The sequence below is a fragment of the Labrus bergylta genome, chromosome 16 (assembly GCF_963930695.1).
Source record: "Labrus bergylta chromosome 16, fLabBer1.1, whole genome shotgun sequence".
In the NCBI taxonomy this organism is placed as follows: domain Eukaryota; kingdom Metazoa; phylum Chordata; class Actinopteri; order Labriformes; family Labridae; genus Labrus; species Labrus bergylta.
In genome coordinates this window covers 17190025-17204187 of record NC_089210.1, presented here as the reverse complement: position 1 = coordinate 17204187, position 14163 = coordinate 17190025, and the positions used below count along the sequence as shown (strand labels likewise).

The window sequence follows — 14163 nt, the reverse complement described above, 5'->3', positions numbered from 1 at the left end:
ATCCCTTATTGACTCCTTATCTGAAAAATAAAGGAAAACAATATTAAAAAATACATTCATTTAACTTGTCAATGACACATTGCTGAACAGAGGCGTGATTTGAAAAGTCTGCTGCTTGTGCAAGAATATGATTCATTTACAGCATTTTTACGTTTCCTTGGTGATATTTTCTTGAATCAAAGTTCATATTAGACATACAAAGCATTTTAAAACAGACCTTATGGTCACTACAGACAGACGCAGTAGTGCCTTGAGCCTAGCAACAGTGAGCGTCGTGAGAGCTCAGTGAGAGAAGCTCTGAAATTGAGGTTGTGAACGCTGCCAGTACAAATAAAATAGGCGTTAATGGACACAGGCCTTTTTTGCATTTTAAAGTAATCTACCTTTGAATTAGTTCAATCAACCACATTAAATTCTCCACTCAGAAGGTAAACTTCACAGCCTTTTTTTTTTAAACATGTCAAATTTCCTTTAGCTTAACGGGTAGATTCATTTGAAATACATCTGAACCAGAAGGGTTTGCAATCCATCACATGTACAAATAGATTCATCTAACTGTGTCGTGTCTTTTCATATCCTACACATTCTGGTCTGTGAAGATCTGAAGAAGTTTTTACACCCGCAGAAAAAATGATGCTCATGAGTTTGTAAGTAGTATTTATATCGCTTACATCACTGACATTGATTTCATACCTTCCAATGATAGTAAAACTATAATACAACATACTGTATAACTCAGTAAAACTAATGTGCAGAAAAAGCCTTTACGTTTACCTTGACTAGGCTGATTATCATGCTGTAGAAGAGAGAGGCTATGAAGAGGAATATGAAAGAGGCGGCTGTGGACCACAAGCTGCTGAACTCATCCTCTTCAACGGCATCATGTATATTGTATTCACCCCCACTCACTTTTGACTCTGAAGGAAAATATAAGAGGTGGTTAGATGAGAGGTGTCTGTGTGTGTGTCTGTGTATCTTAACATAGTCTTTGTACGTTATGGAATAGTGCATATACACGAGTGTTTCTCTCTCTTTGACATGTTTTATGGTAATTTCTCATGTTGCATAGTGAAACAGCAACATAAAATCCCTTGCTGTTTTGTGCTTGTTCTTCAATTTGTTTGATGTTATAATTCATTCATGAATATGTAACAAACTTTTTCTCAATGCAACATTTATTTGAAACACTCAGCACACATATCAGGCTGTTAGATCACTTGACAAAGACAGATTAAAACATCATTTTATGACAAACAGAACAAAATTGAGACATGGATGTTGTTTTTTACAATGACAGACACTGGTGACATCACAGGGTGCACGTTTTAACATCACACGGTTTGCAAACACAGACAGCAGAACACATGAGCACTAAAAAAAACAACATTTAGAGCTAAGTCTTCTGTATGTCACATTCTGTCACATTCTAAGGAGTTACCCTGGGCCTTAGACACTGCCTGTGGATTCATGGAACTATTGCTGCCAGCAGGCCAGACGTTGCACGTGTACATGTGGTTGTTCCACTTGTCCTTGGTTGTGTAGTAAACACTTGTTACTGAGTAGCCTTGTTGGGTCTTCTGAGGTGGGAAGTTAATGCCATCAACATAGTTTCCAGTCTTTTGTCCAATGTACTCAGACCAGGCGATGTAGTAATCCTGCTGTTCAAGACTGGAGACCAGGCACACTAGAGTGACCTCGTTTCCTTTGCTGATTTCCTCCTCTGGGAGGACGTGGACGGTCACTTTTGTTTTCTTCCAATCTGAAAGAGACATTTGATTTAGAGAAGGACGTTCATTTACAGGATTTATATTCACGCGTAAGTAACATACTGTACCTCCTTTATGGACAGTCAGGTCTTGAATTACTGGTGTCATATTGTCTCTCATGGCAGAACATCTCACTTTGTTGACTGTCTGCCACTCTGAGAGACTCCGAGTCAACGTACTGATTTTGCTGTGTTGACCATTTCTGGAATTTGGCGTCGAAGTAATGCCATCAGACACATTGTGTTCATTAATTTGCCAAGTTATTCTCATGTCGTTTACAACACTACTGTCTTGTCCAGAAACGATACAGTCCAACTTTGCCTGGTTGTTGTTGAACAATTCTTTGGGACTTGGTTGGTTAAGGGCCAATGTGACAGCAGCTACAAAAAAAGAGAGTTAGAGGAATTTATCTCGTATCACCTTGATACTGTATTATTGTTTACAGTTTAGTTGTAATAAATAAACAGCAGTATTAGGATAGCATTGTATTAGACTTGTACCTTTTGAGGCCTTCTTCATATATAATTTGCCTTTGTGTGTCACCTCACATGTGTACACGGCTTTACTCTCCCAGTCTGTGTTCTTCACATTCAGAACAGTGACAGCTGAAAACGTGTTCCTGAAGGATTTGGGGGGCCAAGTAGTGAAGCCAGTTTCTTCTATTTCATTTTTCTTCCATTTTACTGTCAATTTTTCGGGGTAAAAATCATAAATTGAACACATCAGAGCCCGAATGTCTTCTCTTGGCACCGATACCAACGTTATCTTTGGAGGGAGTGTGTTGTCTTTTCAATTTGTAGGTGGGAAAGGAAGGAGAGAGGGAAATATTTTTAGATTTCATCAGAAATACATTATATTAGAATCTTGGGGCTAAATGTAAAACTTAAATAAATAAATGCTAAAAACAAGAAAATGTATATGGATGAAATAAAAGGTTAAAAATCACCTTGCAAGTTGACACTTTTGGATCCTCCAGGATACGTCATAGAACAGTTAAAAGATTTCCTTGAACCCCAGTCAGATTTGGACACTTGGGCCAGACTAAGACCTGTGAATTTGTTGTCACTGACAGTTGCAGGATGTTGTACAGAAGGTAAACTGGTCCCGCTGTCATCCGTCCACTGGAAAGTACTCTTTGGGATGAAGTCATGAGCCAGACAACCAACAGTGATTTGATTTCCAGTCCCAGAGCCGCATTGAACCACAGGGAACAGAGTCGGTGCAGTTCCTTTAGAAAAGATTTTATAAAGCCAAATTAATAGAAATTACTGATTATTATCACAACTGCCTTTTTTAAATGTAAACAAAATAGATTTTATATTTTAATGACAGAATAACAAAAGGCAGACCCAAAGTGCTCTATGTTAGATCAATCAATCAAATAGTCAGAGTGAGGGGGAATGAGCTGCTGACCCTCCGCTTCCCAACCAAAGTCCCTACAGACTGAGCTACTGCCCGCCCCTATCTCATAACTATCTCATTGTTTTACATTATTTTGATGTTTAGTTTTAAGCGGCAATTTTTCCCCCCGATATTTTATTTATTCAGTCTATAAAGTATTAAAAATTAATTTTCCATCTTTATTAAAACTCACATAATCGTGGATACCAGATTGTCTTTAATAGACGGAAAATGGAGGTATTATGAAAACCCATTCCTTAAACCTGTATCCTTGTCAGAAACAAATGTTTGAATAATATATATATATATTTAAATTGTACTTAATAAAGAAACGGTTACTGATTAAATAAAAATGTAGATAACGTTGATTCCAGAAATCCTCACACCTTTCAACTTTTTGAATTTATTTAGCCAGCTTGCACAGTAAACAAATATAAGACAATATTTTGAAAACAATATGAGAAAATCTAACATTCATCTTATTTTTGTTTGTCTGGTCAACACCAGTCAACGGATTGGAGGTGAACATACTAATGAAAGAACCTCACATAAGCAAAACCTTAAGATGTCATGATAATAATATAATTTGTATATATCATGTATTAAATGAGTATTTAGAATATTTATGTAAGCCTATTGTTTAATAGTTGCCAATTTGTGGGAGAAAGTTATTTCATGAGCTATGCTCTCAATATCAACGGTCAACAATTTCATCTTCATTGCGAAAATAAAGTCCCATGAAGGTCAATTTTCCTGCGATTTACTTTATATTTATTTTATACTTTCACACAGAGACCTTTCACACAGAAAACTTAAATATATCTCAGCTCAACGGTAGTCTTACCTCTCATCACACAGTATGAGGTCTTGTGAATATCCACAAAATTAAAAGTTGGTGAATATTAATGTGGGGAAAAAATTCTGAGGTCCTCCCCAGCAGCAGTTAAAATCCAGACAAAGTCATGTTTACTTAAAACCCTGTCCTGCATAGAGTTGTAATGCCAAGAAAGCCGTTTTCTAATGCTTTCAAGGAAACAGCTGCATTACCAACCAACTGTCTCTGCTTTCTGATTCTGCTATTTGTAAACCTAAACATTACGACCGGGTCCAACTTCTCAAGCATCAAAAATCAGTTAAAAAAAGATAAATATAGTAATCACTAAAAATAAGGTTTTAAAGTGACTTACCTGAATTAACAGTGACTGCAGTCCCTTGACCCCAGTAGTCAAAGTAAGCACAGTGATACATCTCAACTCAATGCTTCAACAAAAACCTGAAGAACCAGAAAAACACCTTATTAAAGGTTTGAAAACCACCAAGTCCTGATCTGTAGGAAACTCTAGTGTCCCCCTATAAGTGTATGTTCATGTTGAGTCTTTGACTCTTTTTAAAGTTGAGATTTACTAAGAATAACATTTACATACATGAACTACCTACGACTTCAAACTACTAAATAAACAACTTTTACCTAAAAATCTGCTTATAAAAACCATTACACATTAGTTTCCTTATAGTTCAATGTGAGATATTTTGTCCAGTCCCCTTTTGTCCATCTTTAAAATAGGATAGTTTAAGATTGTTGCTCTCAGGTTTTTGTACAGCTGTATATCACAGTGCCCCACGTAGCACTGTGATAAAGCCTCATACAAAAACTAAACACTGTTTCCTGTATGGAGCGTCAGGAAACGTTTATTATTAGCAGTGGGTAACAATCACACTGAACTTAAATTCTATAATTTTCTTTATCTTATAATTGATAATTTATCATAATGAATCATTGTGATACTTTGGCTTATGTATGCATATTAATCTGAATATTTGAGAAACAAGAATTCAGATGATGGTGAATAGAAGATGATGCCTATTCTTCAATTATCTATGATAATCCTCAAACTAAAGCATCACAATCTTTTATTTTAGGAATCTATTGTTAAAAATATATTTTATTTTCTAAATATCAAAACAAATGATCAAACATTTTGTAATGAGAATTACAAATGTAATAAGTTTGCACAGACCATAAGTCAATTGGAGGGATCAGTCATGAGTATGGCAGCTGTGGCTTAGTGGTAGAGTAGACTGTCTCTCAACTGAAAGGTCAGGGTTTGATCCCCAGCTCCTGCAGCTACATAGCCTACGTGTCCTTGGGCAAGACATTTAACCCCGAGTTGCTACTGCTGCTTCTTTGGTGGCGTATGAATGTGTATGAATGGATGAGTTAACACTGATGGTCACTTCACATAGCAGCCTCTACCATCAGTGTGTGAATGTGTAGGTCTGACCTTGGGTGTAAAAGCACTAGTAGTCAGAAGACTATACAAATGCTATACAAGCTCAAGTCCAGTTACCATTCTCCATTTCTTAGTGTTAGAACTATTCCTACTTCAATTTGTATCTGTGGAGGATAACTTGGAGTCAGGGCATGGTGTTTAAAAAAAGGGTGAATCTAAACAAAAACTGTTGTTTTTTTCTTTGTTTTTTACATAACTTTCAGTGAGTCATTAGTCAGACACAGTAACATCTGCAGCAGTTTTTGTACAGCTCTCTGACTTCCTGTATCACTGTGGGGCTCTGGCACAATAATAAACAGCAGAGTCTTCAGCTGTCAGGCTGTTCATGTGCAGATACACCTGGTCCACATCATTGTCTCTTGATATGGTAAAGCGATTCTTGACTGACGTGGAATAATATTTAGTGCTTCCACTCGGAGCAGAAATGAAGGAAACCCACTCCAGTCCTTTTCCTTCAGCCTGTCTGATCCAGCTGATATCAGCGCTGGAATCTGATATTCCTGTGTACGTACAGGTGAGTTTGTGGGATTGTCCAGGACTTTTTACCACCGGTTCAGACTCAGTCAGAGTCTGACTGCGCACCACTGTGGAGAAAAACAGACTGATCAGAACAGAGCCACACACAAACCCTGACACATACAAAGACAAGGCTATATATGTGTGTGTATTTACCAGAAACTGATAGCATGAGAAACGTTAAACACCCGGATAAAGTCATTGTAAAAATGTGTGTAAATCTGGTTGTTGGATTGGTGTGTTCTCAAGTTGCAGGGAGATTAAAAGCAATGGAAAAAGGGAACATTTGCATTGCCACACCTCACATATCTAAAAATGAAAAGCATGAAGATTCAACGTCAGTTTCAACATCATTTGACTGGTGCAGTCTGAACCAGACGTTACTTCCTCTTCTCTAGATCCTTGCTTGTGTTGTACTTACTCTCTGATGTTTGTTGCTTTGGAAAAAAACAAATATGAAAAGTAGATTCTGCTTCATCTCTCTACACTAGATGTGTTTTTAAATGAATGGAGTTTTCAAGGCTGGTTAGACACGAAGAACATAAAATGAGTTGATCCTGTACTCTGTGTCAGATTTGTAACAATCAGTTTGGGAAAACATGCAAACATATTTTCATCTGAAAGGATTGTGAAAGTCTTTTTACCGCAACGAATATGTGTTGAGTGGATTGGGAAAGCATTATTGATATTTAGAGAATTACTTGAGGGTGTTGACTCTGAAACTTTCACTGTTGACCTCATTTTAGGAGATTTTCCTTCGTCTCTGCTAGCTTAAATTGACAGTGAAGAACTTATCATTTGTGTTTGATATTTGTCAACACGGCATATCTTCTCTTTATGCTGATCTTGTCCTGTGCTGGAGAAAAGTTGTGTTTTCTGATAAAATAAATACTCCTGCTGTCTTTTAACTATCAAAACATCACTTATGAATCATTTGTGTGGAGTTTGGCAGAGTGCTGTATATCGTCTTTCCCGACAAACACCCTGCGGTGAAAGAGATTACAAAGAATAAAAAAAGAACAATCTTCTTCCAGATCATCTCATTTGCTTTTGTAGGACGGTCATAGGAATTTTACTTTTAGTCCGTTCAATAAGAAGCTAAAAAAAACTGCTCACAGGAACTGGAAATAAATTCCATCAGTGACCAGACAGTAAACAGAGAAAAGAAGAATATGAGACCTGATTGACTGCAATTATTCATAAAAGTTTAATCATATATTCACTTATATTACACATAATTGGCATTGTAGCCATAAGTCTGTATTATCTGTTGTGGTTGTTGTGATGTTTCGTAGGACCTGAGCAATAAGTGATTTTCGGGGCCGATACAGATATCAATATTAGGAAGAGAAAAAAAACCCGGTCCTGATATATTGGCCGATATCTTTCTTAAATGTATTTTCTGTTTGTAGAGCTGGATAGATAATATAGATATATACGAAGGGATTTTGTTTATACCTCAAATGCAGTGATACCACTTGTGGAAAAGATATTTCATGAAGACAAGATGCTCACTGAACTGAAAAGTAACTGCGCATGGACGTGCTTCACTTGACTCTTTGGAGTAATAATGCTTGTTGTAATCCAAAGAGCGCCCTCTGCTGGTGAAAGAGAACTGATAGTGTAATACAATGACACTCAACTAAAAGGCGATTTGACTGGTGAATAACTGCAGTGATATCGACGCATATCTGCAATAACATTAGCCAATACCAATAGTAAATATCTATATATCTATATTTAATAGTAAACGAAATATCGGCCGACATTATTGGCTGGCTGATTAATCTGTCGGGCTCTAATTATTTATTTTACTTTCTCTGCCCAGCCAGGATTCTTCCGATCTTGCCACTATTGCCAAATGTTGCCAACTGCTTGCTTGCACTGGATTTCACACTTGCACTATGATTTATGTTGGGTCTGTTTAAATAACGTAATTCAGTGAACACTGTAGACTTGTCTCATGTCTTCTTTTTCTTGGTAAATCAAATCAATAACTCTTAGTATGATGGTATGAAAAAACAGATATGATTGAGATCACACTGCTGATTCTCTGTGGAGGTTTTTGTGCAGCTGCTCCACTGTCCTCACTCACTGTGTCATCACGAGCACAGAAGTAAACAGCAGAATCTGCTGCTGTCAGTGTCTGGATCTGGAGGAACTGAGTGCTGCTGGGCACATCTTCTGTCATACTGAAGCGACTTTGAAAGGAGCTTGCATAGCTAGCAGAATTGTCGCCAGTACTCATCCACCCAATCCACTCCAGAGCTCTCCCTGGTTTCTGTCGGATCCAGTGGATATTGTAGCTGGTCATGCTGTACCCAGATATGATACATGACATCTTCACTGTCTCTCCAGGTCTTTTCACCTCAGAGGGAGACTGCTCCAGTCTGATCTCACTCCAAACTCCTGTTGTCATAGAAATATTGATCATTATCAACAAAACTTGAAAAAAAGGTTTGACATTTACACAAAGTATTAAAGCAGGATGGATTGTCTCACCATGAATAGTAACTACAAGTAATAAACTCCAGATACTACTTTTACCCATTCCTCTGTTCAGTGCTGTCTGATCTCAGATTTTCAAAAGTGTTCAGAACTGTCCGATTGATCTGCCTCAAGTTACTGACGGTGTGTTTATAAGAGAGGACGAGTTTGCATAGACCTCCCTCTACAGGTTCAAAAGAGAAACTGTGACTGATACATTTCCATAAGAAGAGAATATCTTCAGCAACAGAGCAAGCTCTAAAATATCACAGTCATGGCAGATCGCCAAAGCATGTTTTTTCCCGAAATGATAATCTCTTACTTTTCATCTTGATATGCAAAAGGGAATATTGTAGCTTGTGTGTTTGAGATGAAGCTATATTGTTAATGTAGATATGTTATCAGATGATATTTTCTACCCGATTCCATGAGCACTGAATTAAATGTTTCCCCAAGCATTTCTTGGGATCACGATACACAACATTAAAAAATCAAGCTTCTCTACGTTTTTTTCTGCACTGATGTCGGCTGCAGTGGAAGTCTGATTGGGTTTATAGCACGCTATTCTTCCTCATGTACAGGTAAAACAAAAATCCTCTATTGTTCTGTGAATACATAAAGATTCCTCACATCATACTTATCAGAGTGTGTTGTCTTTATAAAGTCAACATTATGTGTGATTGAACTGCATTGCTCTGGATTAGTTGTGCTGGTCTTCTGGTGATTTGTGTCAGTGGAGCGTACACAGACTCAGTAATACACAGCTGAGTGAGTCGGCAGGACGCAGTTTTGTCAGTTCATACAACAATAAGAGGGGAGCACATGTCTTCACACACAAACCTATATCTGCCCTCTCAAGCTTTAAGGACCCAGCATTGAGAAAGAAAAGACTATTGTTTTATTAGTCTATTTAATCATTTGTTGTTGTTTAACGTTTGGTTTAAAAGTCCTTTCCAGGATCCTTGGTGAAGATTTAAGAGGTCTGGATGTTTGTGGGTATTGATTTTTCGTTCAAGTGGTGAAGCCTACGGTAATTACAAACCTAAAAATTATTCTGACAGGGAAAGTATGTCTGTGCTTTATTCCTGTTGAGTATCCTTTTAAAATGTAATTCAATGAAATGAAGAACTGCTGATCTACTTCTGGTTGACATTAGCAGTGTAAGAGAGAGGAGCAGTAAACCACTCCATTTAATGTAGAGAGAGTAATAACTCCTACATCAGGTTTATCATTTTCTCATTACTTTGTAGCCGAATCAGTTTTTGGTTTTGGAATCAGTCACTCCATCTTGGTCTGAGTCTGTATGTTAAGGACTATATCCCTGATTCTGAATTGAACAAGCTCCATAGGTCCACTGGACATAAATAGCAAAGGATTCTGTACAGCTACTTAACACATCCCAGTCAGTGAGGTTACTGATGTAATGTGAAATGCTACTTTGACTGTTTTTGTACAGCGTTACTTCCTCCTGTGTCACTGTGGCTCTCTGGCACAATAATAAACAGCAGAATCTTCAGTCATCAGACTGTTCATCTGCAGATACACCTGCTGTCTGCTGTTGTCTCTGGAGATGGTGAACCGGCCTTTAACTGACTGAGAGTAGTATTTGTTGTCATTATTATTCTGAATCCAGGCGATCCACTCCAGTCCTTTTCCAGGAGCCTGTCTGACCCAGTTCATATGGTAGTTGCTGAATGTGAATCCAGAGGCTGAACAGGTCAGTCTGTGGGATTCTCCAGGCCTTTTAAGCACTGCTTCAGATTCTGTCAGAGTCTGAGCTTTAACACCTGTAAAGACATTTAACAAAGTCAATTGAACATAGTTGGCACACATCAAGAGAAAAATACGACTTTGATGATCATCACCTCCTCAGCAGACAGTAAAAAGCAGCAGTCCTGTCCTTTAGTCCATCATGTTCAACTGTGTGTCCACTGTTCTCTGTCGTCCTCTCTGCACTCACATAAGTAGAGGAGGAACACATCAGAGTTTTACATTGACTCCTCCTCACATGGACTGAATTAACTTTGGTCTCAGTTTTTGTCTGTTTGAACTGGAAATTAAATGTTAGATGGCTTTTCCCCTTTGAGTCTGATTTGCATGATCTGAATTAAAGTGTGCATGAGTTTGAAAAAGTCAGTATTATTGTTCTAACAGGAAAGATGATCTATATTCAGTGGTGATTCAAGAGTCTGTTGGGGCCTGTTGTAAAAAAGTATTGTTGGGCCCTACAACCAGCGTTCATCACCATCATGTCTGCCAGTGTCCCGACGCTTACTCCTCTTCCTTTTTCCTGTTTATTTTTTTTCTCTCCTATATAAAGATATTTCTTTCATTGACAAACTCTGGTTTTCACAGCAATAATACATGCAACGTTTAGCAGGGCAACAAGAGTGAGTGCCTTCAGATTGGTCACCCCTACAGTCATTGCAAAATGTGTACATAACAGCACAGACAAAGGTTTGTCTTTACTCCTTCCCACAGGACATTTTGGTCCATATTTTTCTCTTTATTAAATCATATAATCAAAGTGACCTTTAATATACCAAATTTAAAACATACCAGTATTTGCATCCAAATCATTTTCACACAAAATGTTGACATGATGTTTTTTTTACTTCAACTTATTTCACCTCTTTTTTTTTATGTTTATTTTTCACCTTCATTTAAGATACAGGTCAGTGGATAGAGCCACAAATTGAGGGGGGAGAGAGAGAGAGAGGGCAATGACAAGTGGGAAAGGGGCCAAAGGCCGGACTCAAACTCAGGCCTTCTGCTTGGAGGCACACCTATTTACACAGAACAACAGCATGCAGACAACAACATAACCAACCTAAGACAAAAGAAACCCGTAAAAAATACACCCAGTGTGACCACGGTCGTAACATTATTCAGAAGAAAATGTGTTTTCAAACCTCTGACATGCTTCAGTTCTTCCAGGTCAACGATCAGTGTTTTTCAGTTTTTGTACAGCTCTGTCGTCAGCTGTGTAACTGTGGCTCTCGTGCACAGAAATAAACAGCAGAGTCTTCTTGTTTAAGACTCTTCACCTCTAAGTACACAACAATGTTCGATGTGTCCTTTGTGATGGAAAACTGGCCTTGGAGATTTTGGGCAAATATCGTGCCAGTTCCGCTATCAATGCGTCCAATCCATTCCAGTCCTTTCCCCGTTTTCTGACGAATCCAGTGCAGCCAAGAAAGAGCAAGTCCACTGACATTACAGTACAGAGTGGCTGGTTCTCCTGCCCTGCTGACCACTGGCTCTGAGGAGGTGAGGGACTGGCCTTGAGCAGCTGAAAGAGACGCAGAGATTTAGATGACAGGGAGCTAGCAGACATTTAAAGCTCACTTTCCTCTTCTCTGAATAACTGTACTCACCTCCAATGAGACCAACAAGGAGGAAACTTTGTGCAACTATCATTGTGGGAGCTTTGCTGAGTCTGTAACTGTGAAGGCCATGATGAAGGATAAATATATATATATATATTGTTGGCAGGATGGGTGGAGCAGGGGCGTCAGTATGCACATTTGCATTTTGCCAGTCAGAGATGATGCAGTTTGACAAATCAAACTCTCAGAGATCAAAGACTTAAAAGAGACGTTAAGTGTTTCGCTTGATTTGAGTATTTTTGGCAGGATTTCGCATGTTTGCCTTTGAGTGTTGGGGTAAGAAAAGGTGAGATGGTGTACTACAACTAAATGAATACATAAAGCTGTATTTATTAACTTATAATAGAGTCAGTAAAAGGAACATCTTGTCTGTCCTGGGTTTCTTTCAGTTAAGATCAACTCAACAAGTGAATCTTTGTGTCCTTTAGGAACAGAATATCTTGACGCTGACTGCCGCCTAGTGGTAGTAGAACGAGTTGCAGTAAAAATGTGCAATTTAGTTTTCCCACAAAGTGACTTATTTTTGATCAAAAATAATATACAAATGAATGCGTTAAAAGTCTTTACATGTAGTGTTTATTTAATTCATGTCAGGGCAATGACTTAAAATGGTTTTGCACACTCTTGCTGATATCTGAGGAATTGATTTATATATTAAGTTGGATTTTTTGTCAAATGATTAAAGAATATTGTTGTTCATTGAAATTGCTTTTCAGGGCCAATTTATTATAAGATAAGATAAGATAAGATAAGATATACTTTATTCATCCCAGCAGGGAAATTTAGGTGTTCCAGCAGCCAGCATACATACAAACACACAACACAACACATATAGACAAACATATCCCACCCATACAAAAAAAACCCACAATACAGTTTGATATATGCAACTCAGGCTAAAGTTTAAAAGTTTAAATGTCTTCTGTCCTTACTTAAAGGGGAGTCGTTATAAAGTGCAATTGCAGTAGGTAAAAAAGTATTTTTAAATCTGTCCTTTTTGCAGCCTCCCACTAAAAACACTCTTTTGTTCACACACCAGATTGTGTAAGGGATGCATGTTATTGTCCATAATGTTCAACAGTTTCTGTATCATCCTTCTCCCCATCACCACCTCCAGGGGCTCCACAGCAGTCCCCAGCACAGAGCCAGCCCTCCTAATCAGCTTGTTAAGCTTTTTAGAGTCACAAGCCCTGATGCTGCTGCCCCAACAGACGGCTGCAAAGAAAATGGCACTTGCCACAACAGTCTGATAAAACATGGATAACATTTTGCGACACACATTAAAAGACCTAAGCTTCCTCAAGAGGTAGAGTCTGCTCTGACCCTTCTTGTAGACAGCAACTGTGTGGTGCTTCCAGTCCAGTTTATTGTTCATGTCCAAGTATTTATAGCACTCCACCACCTGCACCTCATCCCCAAGGATAGAGATGGTGCTAAGCTCAGGCCTGTCCCTCCTAAAGTCCACCACCATTTCCTTGGTCTTTGTTACATTTAACACCAGGTGGTTCTTCCCACTCCATGCAACAAAGTTATTCACCAGCATCCTGTATTCTGTCTCCTCTCCACCACTGATACACCCTACTACTGCAGTATCGTCTGAGAACTTCTATAAGTGACAAGCCTCAGAGTTATACTGGAAGTCTGAGGTGTATAGTGTGAAGAGGAAAGGGGACAGCACAGTCCCCTGCGACGTCCCTATGCCACTGACCGCCCGCTCAGACACAGACCTCCCCAGCCTCACAAACTGTGGTCTGTCAGTCAGGTAATCCATGATCCATGATGTTGTGGTGGTGTCTACCTGGATCAGCTCCAGTTTCTCACGTAGCAGTACTGGCTGTATGGTGTTAAAAGCACTTGAAAAATCAAAAAACATAATCCTCACAGTGCTATCAGACTTGTCTGAGAGTGGGCTTTGTGGAGTAGGTAGACCCCCCCTCCACCCTCGGGCAGAATGCAAACTGCAATGGGTCCAGGTAGCTGGTCACCTGTGGTCTCAGGTGGGCCAAGACCAGCCTCTCAAGTACCTTCATGATGTGCGATGTTAGGGCAACTGGTCTGTAGTCATTGAGGGCAGAGGGAGAGGATTTCTTGGGGGCCGGAACAAGGCAGGATGTTTTCCACAGCACTGGCACCCTCCCCTGGCTGAGGCTGAGGTTGAAAAGATTCTGTAGAATGCCACATAGCTGACCTGCGCAGGCTTTCAAAACCCTGGGGCTGATGCCATCTGGACCTGCTGCCTTGTTCTGGTCGAGTCTCTCGAGCTGCATTCTCACCTGGCTACTGGAGACAGACAGACAGGCCAGAGAAGTGTGG

The 14163-nt window shown here is 39.0% G+C and overlaps 1 protein-coding gene and 1 gene segment (V, D, J or C); both read right to left on the bottom strand.

Moving 5' to 3' along the window:
• Positions 1-14163, bottom strand: part of LOC109980080 (uncharacterized) — a 219568-nt gene that overhangs the window by 28402 nt on the left and 177003 nt on the right. The gene's annotated exons all lie outside the window — the stretch shown is intronic.
• On the bottom strand, positions 977-8623 carry LOC110003868 (immunoglobulin gamma-1 heavy chain-like). The segment is given in 7 exon segments: positions 977-1759; positions 1835-2146; positions 2267-2551; positions 2713-2994; positions 4355-4415; positions 8070-8383; positions 8477-8623. Coding segments are annotated over 7 exon segments (1653 nt in total).